This window comes from Myotis myotis, unplaced genomic scaffold, assembly GCF_014108235.1.
Source record: "Myotis myotis isolate mMyoMyo1 unplaced genomic scaffold, mMyoMyo1.p scaffold_m19_p_20, whole genome shotgun sequence".
NCBI classification, from domain to species: Eukaryota; Metazoa; Chordata; class Mammalia; order Chiroptera; family Vespertilionidae; genus Myotis; species Myotis myotis.
This window is the reverse complement of record NW_023416325.1, coordinates 24,644,359-24,656,389: the sequence shown is the minus strand read 5'-3', so window position 1 is coordinate 24,656,389 and position 12,031 is coordinate 24,644,359. Positions and strand designations below refer to the sequence as shown.

At 58.6% G+C, this 12,031-nt stretch overlaps 1 protein-coding gene across 1 annotated transcript in view; it reads left to right on the top strand.

The window, feature by feature from the left end:
* The window catches only part of SORL1 (sortilin related receptor 1), a 153,262-nt gene that overhangs the window by 72,625 nt on the left and 68,606 nt on the right, over positions 1–12,031 (top strand). The window contains exons 17-21 of the mRNA XM_036353719.1: positions 1,331–1,503; positions 2,335–2,466; positions 6,199–6,290; positions 9,215–9,461; positions 9,980–10,118. Of these exons, the coding sequence (XP_036209612.1) occupies positions 1,331–1,503; positions 2,335–2,466; positions 6,199–6,290; positions 9,215–9,461; positions 9,980–10,118 (783 nt within the window). The remainder of the gene's footprint in view (positions 1–1,330; positions 1,504–2,334; positions 2,467–6,198; positions 6,291–9,214; positions 9,462–9,979; positions 10,119–12,031) is intronic.

Here is a 12,031-nt window from a genome sequence, read left to right as displayed (position 1 = left end):
CTGAGAGGTGCTCCATTCACTTCCTGGTGACCATTTGTCCGCCTGGTTGGTTAGGTCGTGATGGCCTTAGACTATTATTAGTATAGGGAGTGGAATGGGGGGAATGGAATGGGGGGGAATGGAGTGAAGGCCACCAGGAACTGTGCAGACATTCAGCAAAGGGACTCGGGTTTGCACTGGGTTCGTCTGCAGCACATTGTCCAGTTGGGCACTTGGGCATTTTTAAATATATTTTTATTGATTCCAGAGAGGAAGGGAGAGGGAGAGAGATAGAAACATCAGTGATGAGAGGGCGTCATTGATTGGCTGCCTCCTGCACGCCCCACACTGGGTTCGAGCCTGAAACCTGGGCATGTGCCCTGAACCCAGGACTTCAGTCCCCAGGCAGACTCTATCCACTGACCCACACCAGCCAGGGCAGAGGCTCGAGCTCTTTTAGTTATTCACGGGACATGAATTAAACCTCCTAGGAATCCCGGGCCTCTCTATAGCTTGAAAATGGCAATGTTACTATCTCCTTACCACAGAGGCAGCCTGTGAGGCTGTGGATAGCAACGCCGGCTCAGGCCTCAGTCCTAGCTTCCTAGTCGTGTGGCCATGGGTGAACCACTTCACCTCTCTGCTCTCAGTTTTCTGATTTGAAAATTGTGTTAATAGTAGTTCTTTCATTCTGCAGTTATGTGGATTAAACGATGCTTGGTACATAGTCTGTAGATTGTGTATAAGTACTTGTTAAAGAAATAGAGTTTATGATAATTACGTTGTAAAGCATTTGTCAGTAGTCAAGAACAAATGTGTTATTATTGTTTTAAAAATAGAACAGGGTGATAAGATTGCCTCATGCCATTGTGAACAATATGTAATAGGCGCGCAAATGGATTAGAAAGCTTGGCTACAGGTCTTCAGTGGCGAGTGGCTGTGGCCCATGATGGTGGGGCCACGCGGGCAGTCCTGGCGGGCAGTCCCGATGGGTGGCGTGCTGGGCGCTGCTGGTCCTTGTCAAGTGTGACTGACGCCATTGAGGCTGAGCTCAGCATTTTGGATGATGGAGCATGCCTACTGGGGGGGTGGGGGGGGTGGGGTCTAGATTAAACAAAGAAAAGGAGCAAGTGACACACGTGGCGGAGGAGAAACTCCCGTAAGATCCACAGGAGCTTGAGTAACCTGCCCAAGCGGGAGATGTGCCCCAGTCCACCGTCCACCGTCCACCTGACGCCCGTGCTCCCCCCCTGACCCCCATCGACCCCTGCGTGCCAGTGGCTCCGAGGTGTGTGTGAGAACCAGGCCAGGGTGCAGAGACCCCGCTCACGCTCTGTCTGTGTCTGTGCAGAGGAGAACGAGTTCATCCTGTTTGCCACGCGCAAGTCCATCCACCGCTACGACCTGGCCTCGGGCGCCACCGAGCAGCTGCCGCTCTCCGGCCTGCGGGCCGCGGTCGCCCTGGACTTTGACTACGCGCGCAACTGCTTGTACTGGTCCGACCTGGCCTTGGACCTCATCCAGGTAAGTGGTCCTGGGGGCCGTGCTTGCATCACCCGATAGATACGCTTCCTTCCGCATGGCCCGAGGAGGCGGGTGCCAGAGGGCTCAGCCTCGCTCGCCTCCGGACCGGCTGATGCAGTGCGGACAGGGTGCCTTACTTTCCCTGCGGGGAGGACTGGACGCTCCGAGTGCCAGCGCGTAGTCACTTCCTGTCGCACACGTGCCTTCGGCGCCTTCTTCCCAGGCCATGGAGTCCAGCTTCGCTGTGGCTGTGTACTCACCCACGTTGGGGTCTGGGTGCAGCGAGGACAGAGGCGGCTGTGCAGGTCCCCGCAGGTCCAGAGAGCCACAGCCTGCACCCTGCATTTCAAAGCAGAGCTGTTGGGTCTTCAGTCCTTTTAGAAAAGCAAGTTCAACAAGTTTATCCGGACTTCTCACCGACAGAAATTTCACGGGCTCGGGTGTGTGAGGGGGGGCACGGGTGACTGCTGAGGTCTCTCCCCACAACGGCACCCAAGGGCTAAGAGCCTCGCAAGGGAGAGACTGTGAAAAGCAGACAGAGGGGCTTAACAGGAATGCCAGCCTGCGTCGCTTACCTGAAGAGCGAACAGCGCCTGCCCCGGTCCCGGCTGCGGGCGGCGCCCAGGCTCACAGACCCCTGCAGGGTGACGCTCTGTCTACTTCTCTGCTTCACAGGAAGGCGTCCACCCGCTGCTTCATCAGGAAAGCTCACTGGTGCCGGCCAGGCCCGCCGAGGGAGGGCGCCGGTCGCCGAGGGAGGGTGCCGGCCGGTGGGCTCACTTGGCAAGGGCCTTGGGCATTTCACACAGTTGCTACTTCTTCCCTTGCCAGCGTCTCTGTCTGAACGGGAGCACCGGGCAGGAGGTGGTCATCAGCTCCGGCCTGGAGACCGTGGAGGCCTTGGCCTTCGACCCGCTCGGCCAGCTGCTGTACTGGGTGGACGCCGGCTTGAAGAAGATTGAGGTATGTGTGCCCTGTCCTTACTCAGCGAGTCGGACTCCAGCCAGGCGGGACGGACGGGGCCGGTGGTCAGGTTTGACTCGGGAATTCTCAGGCCGCAGCGGACGGCCCCGAGCCTCGAGCAGGAAGGAAAGGGCTGGTCTCGGAACGCGGCTCTCGGCCGCGAAGCGCCCCCCACAGAACGCAGGCACCTGCCCAGCAGGTTTCATGCAGGAGCCTGAAAGGTTCTGTTCAGTAGAGGAAACAGAGTGGTAACAACGACAATAATAGTATCGTCCCATCATCATGATTATTTTAAACATTTTTATTGATTTCAGAGAGGAAGAGGGAGAGAAACATCAGTGAGAGAAAATCATTGATTGGCTGCCTCCTGCATGCCCCCTACTGGGGATCAAGCCTGTGACCTGGGCATGAGCCCTGCCCTACAGGAATCGAACCTGAGACCCTTCAGGCCACAGGCCGACGCTCTGTCCACTCTGCCAAACTGGCTAGGCCCATAGCATCATTATGCTGCTCTGCCATTGGCACGCTGATGGCATGGTGGTCGGTTAGAGTGATAATGACAGCAGCATCGTCGTCATCACCATCATCGTCACTGAGTGCGATGACATGTACACTGTGCCCGCCCCTGCTGGAGCCTTGGCAGGACTTATTTGATTGACTTCTCCCAACACCCAGCAGGGTAGCTCTTCCTGTATCCTCACTTCCTCCATCTGCAGCTTAGCTGACCCCGGCACATGCAGCTGAGCAGCGGCTGCCTCTGTGCCCTTCCTCCCTGTGGGGTGGGCACTGCCTCTGTGCCCTTTCTCCCTGTGGGGTGGGCACTGCCTCTGTGCCCTTCCTCCCTGTGGGGTGGGCACTGCCTCTGTGCCTTTCCTCCCTGTGGGGTGGGCACTGCCTCTGTGCCCTTCCTCCCTGTGGGGTGGGCACTGCCTCTGTGCCCTTCCTCCCTGTGGGGTGGGCACTGCCTCTGTGCCCTTCCTCCCTGTGGGGTGGGCACTGCCTCTGTGCCCTTCCTCCCTGTGGGGTGGGCACTGCCTCTGTGCCCTTCCTCCCTGTGGGGTGGGCACTGCCTCTGTGCCTTTCCTCCCTGTGGGGTGGGCACTGCCTCTGTGCCCTTCCTCCCTGTGGGGTGGGCACTGCCTCTGTGCCCTTCCTCCCTGTGGGGTGGGCACTGCCTCTGTGCCCTTCCTCCCTGTGGGTGGGCACTGCCTCTGTGCCCTTCCTCCCTGTGGGGTGGGCACTGACTCTGTGCCCTTATTCCCGTGGGGTGGGCACTGCCTCTGTGCCCTTCCTCCCTGTGGGGTGGGCACTGCCTCTGTGCCCTTATTCCTGTGGGGTGGGCACTGCCTCTGTGTTCTTCCTCCCTGTGGAGTGGGCACTGCCTCTGTGCCCTTACTCCCTGTGGGGTGGGCACTGCCTCTGTGTTCTTCCTCCCTGTGGAGTGGGCACTGCCTCTGTGCCCTTACTCCCTGTGGGGTGGGCACTGCCTCTGTGTTCTTCCTCCCTGTGGGGTGGGCACTGCCTCTGTGTTCTTCCTCCCTGTGGAGTGGGCACTGCCTCTGTGCCCTTACTCCCTGTGGAGTGGGCCCTGCCTCTGTGCTCTTACTCCCTGTGGGGTGGACACTGCCTCTGTGTTCTTCCTCCCTGTGGAGTGGGCACTGCCTCTGTGCTCTTATTCCCGTGGGGTAGACACTGCCTCTGTGCCCTTACTCCCTGTGGGGTGGGCACTGCCTCTGTGCCCTTATTCCCGTGGGGTGGGCACTGCCTCTGTGCCCTTACTCCCTGTGGGGTGGGCACTGCCTCTGTGCCCTTATTCCCTGTGGGGTAGACACTGCCTCTGTGCCCTTATTCCCTGTGGGGTAGACACTGCCTCTGTGCCCTTACTCCCTGTGGGGTGGGCACTGCCTCTGTGCCCTTACTCCCTGTGGGGTGGGCACTGCCTCTGTGCCCTTACTCCCTGTGGGGTGGGCACTGCCTCTGTGCCCTTATTCCCGTACTCCCTGTGGGGTGGGCACTGCCTCTGTGCCCTTACTCCCTGTGGGGTGGGCACTGCCTCTGTGATCCTGTTCCCTGTGGAGGTGGTGCGTGGGGCAAGGGGAAGCAGGTGGCCACAGAGCCCAGGGAGGTTGCAAGACATGAGCGCAGGTGAGAGGTAGGCCTGGGTCCCCCTGTATTCCAGCGGCCGAGGGACTTGACCGCAGGTTCATGTGTCCGTCAGCCATTGGCAAATGCAATGCTTTCCGAGTGCGTGGTGCCTGCCAGGAGCAGCTTCGCCTTGTGATGACACAGTGGAGGCGAGGCATGTAGGCTCAGGTGAGGGATAGAGTTTATTTTTTAAATATATTTTTATTTATTTCAGAGAGGAAGAAAGAGAGAGAGAGAGATAAAAACATCAATGATGAGAGAGAAGCATTGATTGTTTTCCTCCTGCATGCCCCCTACTAGGGATTGAGCCCACAACCCAGGCATATGCCCTTGACCGGAATCGAACCTACAACCCTTCAGTCTGCAGGCCAATGCTCTATCCACTGAGCCAAGCTGGCTAGGGCTGAAGGATAGAGTTTAGTGGAGAAGCAAAATGATGAGGAAATGGGCAGTCACGCCTGGTGGTGGTGCGTGCTGCAGTGGGGGGCGCCCAGTGAAAACATCAGACAGGCAGTGGGCAAGCACAGCGAGGGGAGAGGCGCGCTGGGGGCGCAGCACCTGAGCTGAACCCTGACAGAGGAGGTTCCCTGGAGGGTTCGCCTGGGGCAGTGAGAGGAGAATGGAAGGGCACAGGGACTGCCACAGGGAGCTCTGCTGTTGGTCCCTTTTTTCGTTGTTAATCTCACTTGAGGATATTTTTCCTTGATTTTTGGAGAGAGTGGGAGAGAGAGGGAAAGACAGAAACATCGCTTGGTTGCCTCCTGCACGAGCCCTGACCAGGGCCCAGGCCAGGGAGGAGCCTGCAACCGAGGTACATGCCCTTGACCGGAATCAAACCCGGGACTCTTGGGTCCGCAGGCCGACGCTCTATCCACGGAGCCAACCGGCCGGGCTGCTGCTGGTCTTGTCCGTGTCTCTCTCTTCTTTAACGGTGTGTGGCCTGTGCTCTGTGGCCAGCAGGAAGCAGGCAGCCTGTGCTCACACTCGCACAGGCACTGCTCGTGCAAATTGGTGTAAAACTAGAGGCCCACTGAGCAAGGTGTTCAGAAGACGTGGCAGAGGAGGGGGCCTGCGGTGAGTTTGAAGGAAGGACAGGCTTTGATTAGCAAGCAGAGGACAGGCCCAGGGAGATGGCAGAAGCAGGCGGGCTCGGAACGGTGGGGAGACAGGCCTTGGGAAGTCGTAGGAGCTGAAGTAGAAGCGAGGGAATGTGGGACCAGCCTGTGGAGGCTTAACTGCAAGGCTGTGACGTTGAGGCTTTGCTCTGTGACCGTGTGGCGCCAGGCGACTGGGGCCTGGGCCGCAGGCGGCTTCAGTAAGTAAACACATGAGTGCGGTGCAGGTCTCCGTGCCTGGGCGCCGGGCCGGTGCTGGTGCCTCTGCGGGAGCGGGAGCGGGAGCGGGAGCGGGAGCGTCTCGGGAGCCAGAGGAAAGGCCACGCTGACTAGGAAGAGCGGCAGATTGCCCAGGTCAGGCCGGAGCGGAACCGCGTGGCATGGAGGGGCCTGTCTGCAGGCAGGAGCTGGAAGGAGGCCGCAAGGAGCTCTGACCCATCTGGGCCCTTTTCTCTTCCTTCATGTTTGTCAGGTCGCTCATCCTGATGGTGACTTCCGGCTCACGATCGTCAATTCCTCTGTGCTCGATCGGCCCCGCGCTCTGGCCCTCGTGCCCCAGGAGGGGTAAGTGTGGCCCCGTGGAAGACGGTGTGAGTCCGAGGCTGCAGCAGACAGACTCACGGAAATGCAGATTGCTGGGCAAAAGCTGCTTCTCAGGATTGTGGTTGTAATAAGCTGTTACCTGAGTTTGAAACCATAGTCTTTGTCAGGTAACTTTTCACCAGAAAGCATCCGGATTTCTTAGACATCCAGATGTCCACATCTGTGGGGAGTTTCTCCAACCAAAGGGAACATTAAGGCCTGGCCAGCGTGGGTCAGTGGTTGAGCATCGACCTGTGAACCAGTTCGATTCCCGGTCAGGGCACATGCAGGCTCGATCCCCAGTAGGGGGCGTGCAGGAGGCAGCTGATTGATGATTCTCTCTCATCATTGATGTTTCTCTCTCTCTCTCTTCCTCTCCCTTCCTCTCTGAAATCAATAAAAACATATTAAGAAAAGGTAATATTAAAGCTGCTCTATAGACATAGTTAGGTCTGATTGGATAGTGTGAGGATTCTTTTTCTTTTAATACCACACACACATTTATTGTAGCATTTGTTTTATTTTTTAAAATTTATCTTTATTGTTGAGAGTATTATAGATGCCCCCCTTTTAACGCTCATTGCCCCCCTCCACCAGCCCCTGCCCCACCCTGGCCTTCACCACACTACTGTCCGTGTCCATGGGCAGTGCATTTCTTCCATGGTCCACACATTTAAAAAACGTCCTCGGGTGCGAATGAACAACAACAAAAATCTGAGAGTAATATATGCCCCTATGCATTTGATTCAAAACATTGAAAGAGAACAGAAGTTTATGAAGTGGACAGTACTGTTTCTCCTTCTCACTATTAACTCTTCGCCTCACATTTCCAGGGGTTAGTGGTTGGTTGTGTCTCTTTCAGAATTTCTTAACCCACGTACAAGCACATATCTTCAAAACACTCAGACACATACATGTATCTGCCAAATAGAACACTAAGATATGCATTGTACTATTCTGCATATGTTAAATTTCTTTTTATTGATTACAGAGAGGAAGGAAGAGGAAGAGAGAGATAGAAACATCAGTGATGAGAGAGAATCATTGCTTGGCTGCCTCCTGCATGTCCCCCACTGGGGATTGAGCCCAGGCATGTGCCCTGACCGGGAATCTAAGCCTGACCTTCTGATTCATAGGTCGATGCTCAACCACTGAGTCATGCCGGCCGGGCCATATATTAAAAGTTTAATATGTTTTGAAGATGGTTTCATATGAGCACCTATAGACTTTAGGCTGCATAATTTTCTTTTGTATGTATCATATTGTATCACTTTTCCTACAGATTAAAATACATATATGTATACACACACAAAAATACATACATATTTTATTTAAAAAATTATTTTTGCTAGTGTGAACAGTCTTTGCTATGATGACCATCATTTTTATGTTACCTTTGTATCACTCGATTATATACATAGAAAATGCCCAGTAAAAGAACTTTTGGGTCAAGGAATGAAACGGTTTAGGTATTCTGATTACATACTGTGATAATAAGACTGAAATAACCCACTGGTGGGAGGGCCTCCCCCGGGGAGCAGGGTCCGAGCCCCTGCCCCTGTGCTGGTGGGAGGGCCTCCCCCGGGGAGCAGGGTCCGAGCTCCTGTCCCTGTGCTGGTGGGAGGGCCTCCCCCGGGGAGCAGGGTCCGAGCTCCTGTCCCTGTGCTGGTGGGAGGGTCTCCCCCGGGGAGCAGGGTCCGAGCTCCTGTCCCCGTGCTGGTGGGAGGGCCTCCCCGGGGAGCAGGGTCCGAGCTCCTGTCCCTGTGCTGGTGGGAGGGCCTCCCCGGGGAGCAGGGTCCGAGCTCCTGTCTCTGTGCTGGTGGGAGGGCCTCCCCCGGGGAGCAGGGTCCGAGCTCCTGTCTCTGTGCTGGTGGGAGGGCCTCCCCGGGGAGCAGGGTCCGAGCTCCTGTCCCCGTGCTGGTGGGAGGGCCTCCCCGGGGAGCAGGGTCCGAGCTCCTGTCCCTGTGCTGGTGGGAGGGTCTCCCCGGGGAGCAGGGTCCAAGCCCCTGCCCCTGTGCTGGTGGGAGGGTCTCCCCCGGGGAGCAGGGCCTGCTCTCCTGTCCCCGTGCTGGTGGGAGGGCCTCCCCGGGGAGCAGGGTCCGAGCTCCTGTCCCCGTGCTGGTGGGAGGGCCTCCCCGGGGAGCAGGGTCCGAGCTCCTGTCTCTGTGCTGGTGGGAGGGCCTCCCCGGGGAGCAAGGTCCGAGCTCCTGTCTCTGTGCTGGTGGGAGGGCCTCCCCGGGGAGCAGGGCCTGCTCTCCTGCCCCTGTGCTGGTGGGAGGGCCTCCCCGGGGAGCAGGGTCCGAGCTCCTGTCCCCGTGCTGGTGGGAGGGCCTCCCCGGGGAGCAGGGTCCGAGCTCCTGTCTCTGTGCTGGTGGGAGGGCCTCCCCGGGGAGCAGGGTCCGAGCTCCTGTCTCTGTGCTGGTGGGAGGGCCTCCCCTGGGGAGCAGGGTTCAAGCTCCTGTCCCTGTGCTGGTGGGAGGGTCTCCCCCGGGGAGCAGGGTCCAAGCCCCTGCCCCTGTGCTGGTGGGAGGGTCTCCCCCGGGGAGCAGGGCCTGCTCTCCTGTCCCTGTGCTGGTGGGAGGGTCTCCCCCGGGGAGCAGGGCCTGCTCTCCTGTCCCTGTGCTGGTGGGAGGGCCTCCCCTGGGGAGCAGGGTCCAAGCTCCTGTCCCTGTGCTGGTGGGAGGGTCTCCCCCGGGGAGCAGGGTCCAAGCCCCTGCCCCTGTGCTGGTGGAAGGGTCTCCCCCGGGGAGCAGGGCCTGCTCTCCTGTCCCTGTGCTGGTGGGAGGGCCTCCCCGGGGAGCAGGGTCCGAGCTCCTGTCTCTGTGCTGGTGGGAGGGCCTCCCCCGGGGAGCAGGGCCTGCTCTCCTGTCCTGGGAGCTGGTGACACGTGCTCTCTGGTTGCACAGGGTGATGCTCTGGACTGACTGGGGAGACCTGAGGCCGGGCATTTACCGGAGCGACATGGACGGCTCTGCTGTGCGCTCCCTCGTGTCAGAGGACGTGAAGTGGCCCAATGGCATCTCCGTGGACGAGCAGTGGGTCTACTGGACGGACGCCTACCTGGACAGCATCGAGCGGGTCTCCCTCCGTGGCCAGCAGCGCTCGGTCCTCCTGGGCGGCCTCCCGCACCCCTATGCCATCGCGGTCTTCAAGGTGGGGCTCCCTCCCGCACCCCTGTCCCCTGCATGGCGAACAGGCTGGGTTTTTGCAGGGAGGCTACTCTAACCTCTAGAAGAGACTCATTTCCGAATTTGAGGCTGTTTGTTTCAGCCCATTCAGAGGGATGCAGACAGGTGCCTGGTGCCTGGTTTCAGCTCCGGCCCGCGTCTCTGGGAAGCTTTGCCCCAGCCTCTGTGTGGCCCCCGAGGAGCCTGTACCTGTGGGGCCGGCCACCCCGTGTGGACTCTAGAATGAAAGGTTCTCCCAACATTGAGGAGGAGATTTCAAACGGGAGGTTGGGCTCGTGGGCAAACGTGAGTGTTGACTGAATCGTTTCTTTCGGGCAGTGCCTTAGTGTGGGTACTGGCTGAGGTTTGGATGACCTCCTGACTCGCATCGTGTGGGGCCCAGCGGGGCCGCGGCGGCGCTGCCCCTTCCCGGCAGCTCTCCTTCTCGCTGAGGCCCAGAGGGAAGCCCGGAGTCACACTGAAGAGCCGCCGTTTTCTTTTCAGAACGACCTCTACTGGGACGACTGGTCACAGCTCAGCATCTTCCGAGCATCCAAGCAGGGCGGGTCGCAGGTGGAGCTGCTGGCCAGCCAGCTCCCGGGGCTGATGGACATGAAGGTTTTCTACAAGGGGAAGACCGCTGGTAAGGGCGCCTCCTCCCTCATCTCCTTGGTGGGTCTCAGAAAAGGGCTGGGTGCTGGCAGCCTCCCCCCCAGCAGCTCTGCAGCCTCAGCCAGTCTCAGCCAGTCACAGCCAGAATCAGCCAGCCTCAGCCAGTCTCAGCCAGTCACAGCCAGAATCAGCCAGTCTCAGCCAGTCACTGCCAGTCTCAGTGACAGGCACACTGATCACTTCTTGCCAACGCCATTGTGATTCCTGTTCTAATAAGACACTGCAGCCTTGCCCGCCCGCACTGGTGATTGGTAGGTGAGTCCAGCCTTCCCTGTTCTTGTCCCCTGCTGAGTGGGGATGTGACCTCCGCTGCAGCCAGAGGGGCCCCGCATGTGCTTCGTTCCTGCCACACACCTGTCCCAGGGCCACGCTGCCCCGCACTCCCTTCCCCGAGGCTGCGCTGCTTCCCGGCAGGATCCCGTCTGGGCCTCGTGGCTCAGACGAGCACGTGTCTGCCGTGGTACGAGGTGCTGCTGTATGATGACTCACTGTGTCCCCACCATGAAGCGTAGTTTTACCAGAGCTTGGCACTTAGTAGGTGCCGCTTCTTATTGGAAGACGGATGAGGAGGAGCTGCAGTCAGTAGCTTTCTTACAGATTGTTGTCTGTGGCTGCTGAGATGCTGGGAGGCTCTGGTCTCTGGGTCCTGGAGGCGAGCTGTTCTGTGGAAGTGCCCTGTGCCCGATGCCCTTTCCCTCTGTTGACCTCAGCGCACGGTGGGCACAGAGGAGGGGGCAGGCTCTCCACCGACAGCCTTTCAGGAAGCGCCTCGTTGGCTGCAGGGTTTGGTGGCCCTGGGTCGGCTGACTCCCTGGCCGGACACACGGCCGGGCTCTGGTTTGAATTAGAATGTGACATTGTCCTGCTGGCTTGGCTGGCCCTGTGCTCAGAGAAAATTGACAAAGGGAAGTAATACGGTTAGAGATACCATAACCCTCCTGGGACCAGTGCGGGCGCAGAGAACTGTAAGGCAATATTGTTATGTCCTCGCGGCTGACCTGCGGTGGGCAGGGCTGGAACAGGATCCGTGGTTAGAGATTTGGGAGTGACATCTTAGAGAGGAATTTGTTTTCCCAAAGGCCCCTGGCAGCCCCGGGGCTGAGTTTTGTTCCAATTCTGCCACGAAGTGGAGAGGCCACATTCGTTCTTAGAGGAGGTGCCTGGCCTGAACTGGGGCGATGAAGGGATCAGCTCCCAGCTCGTGACTGAGCCGTGGCGAGGACACCAGCCCGCTGACCACCATTTCTCAGCTCCCGCCTGGCCCAGGAGGCCGGTCTGCACCTGACGCGTTCCTGTGAGCATGCGCGTCCCCGTGAGCACAGGCCGCTCCTGAAACACGGCGGTCAGCGGAGCCGCAGCTCTTGCCCTCAGGCCCCTGTTGGCAGGTTGCTTCCTCCCGGCTGGCCTGCAGCCACACTTCGGGGAAGGGGCTTGGACGTGAAGGGGAAGTCGTGCTGTCGGCTGCTTCCCGGAGACCTGCCGCCGTCCCGGGGCTGGAGCAGCAAGGCTGTGATCTCTCCGACGGGCCGTGGGTTACATCGAGGCCTTTGTACAGCATCTGGCTGCCGCACAGCTCATGTGCAGTGGGGTGTCTCCTGGTCTTGAGCTTGGCTCGAGCCTGCCTGCTCCTTTGGACACTGAGAATATGGCAGATTCCTGTTCCGGGGGCCAGTCCTTGGTGCCAGGTAGTCTGTTGTTTTTGTTGTCTGCTCATGGCACATGGAGGACTTTCTGTGAGTGAAAAATAAAGATGATGATAATAACTACATTTATTAAGGCATTGTGACGTCATAATGTGAGAAATGCTCACCTGTCCGAATTAAAATAATGGACTCAGAGACAGAAGTACAGCGAAACGAGACTTTAATGCACTCTCGAGAGTGG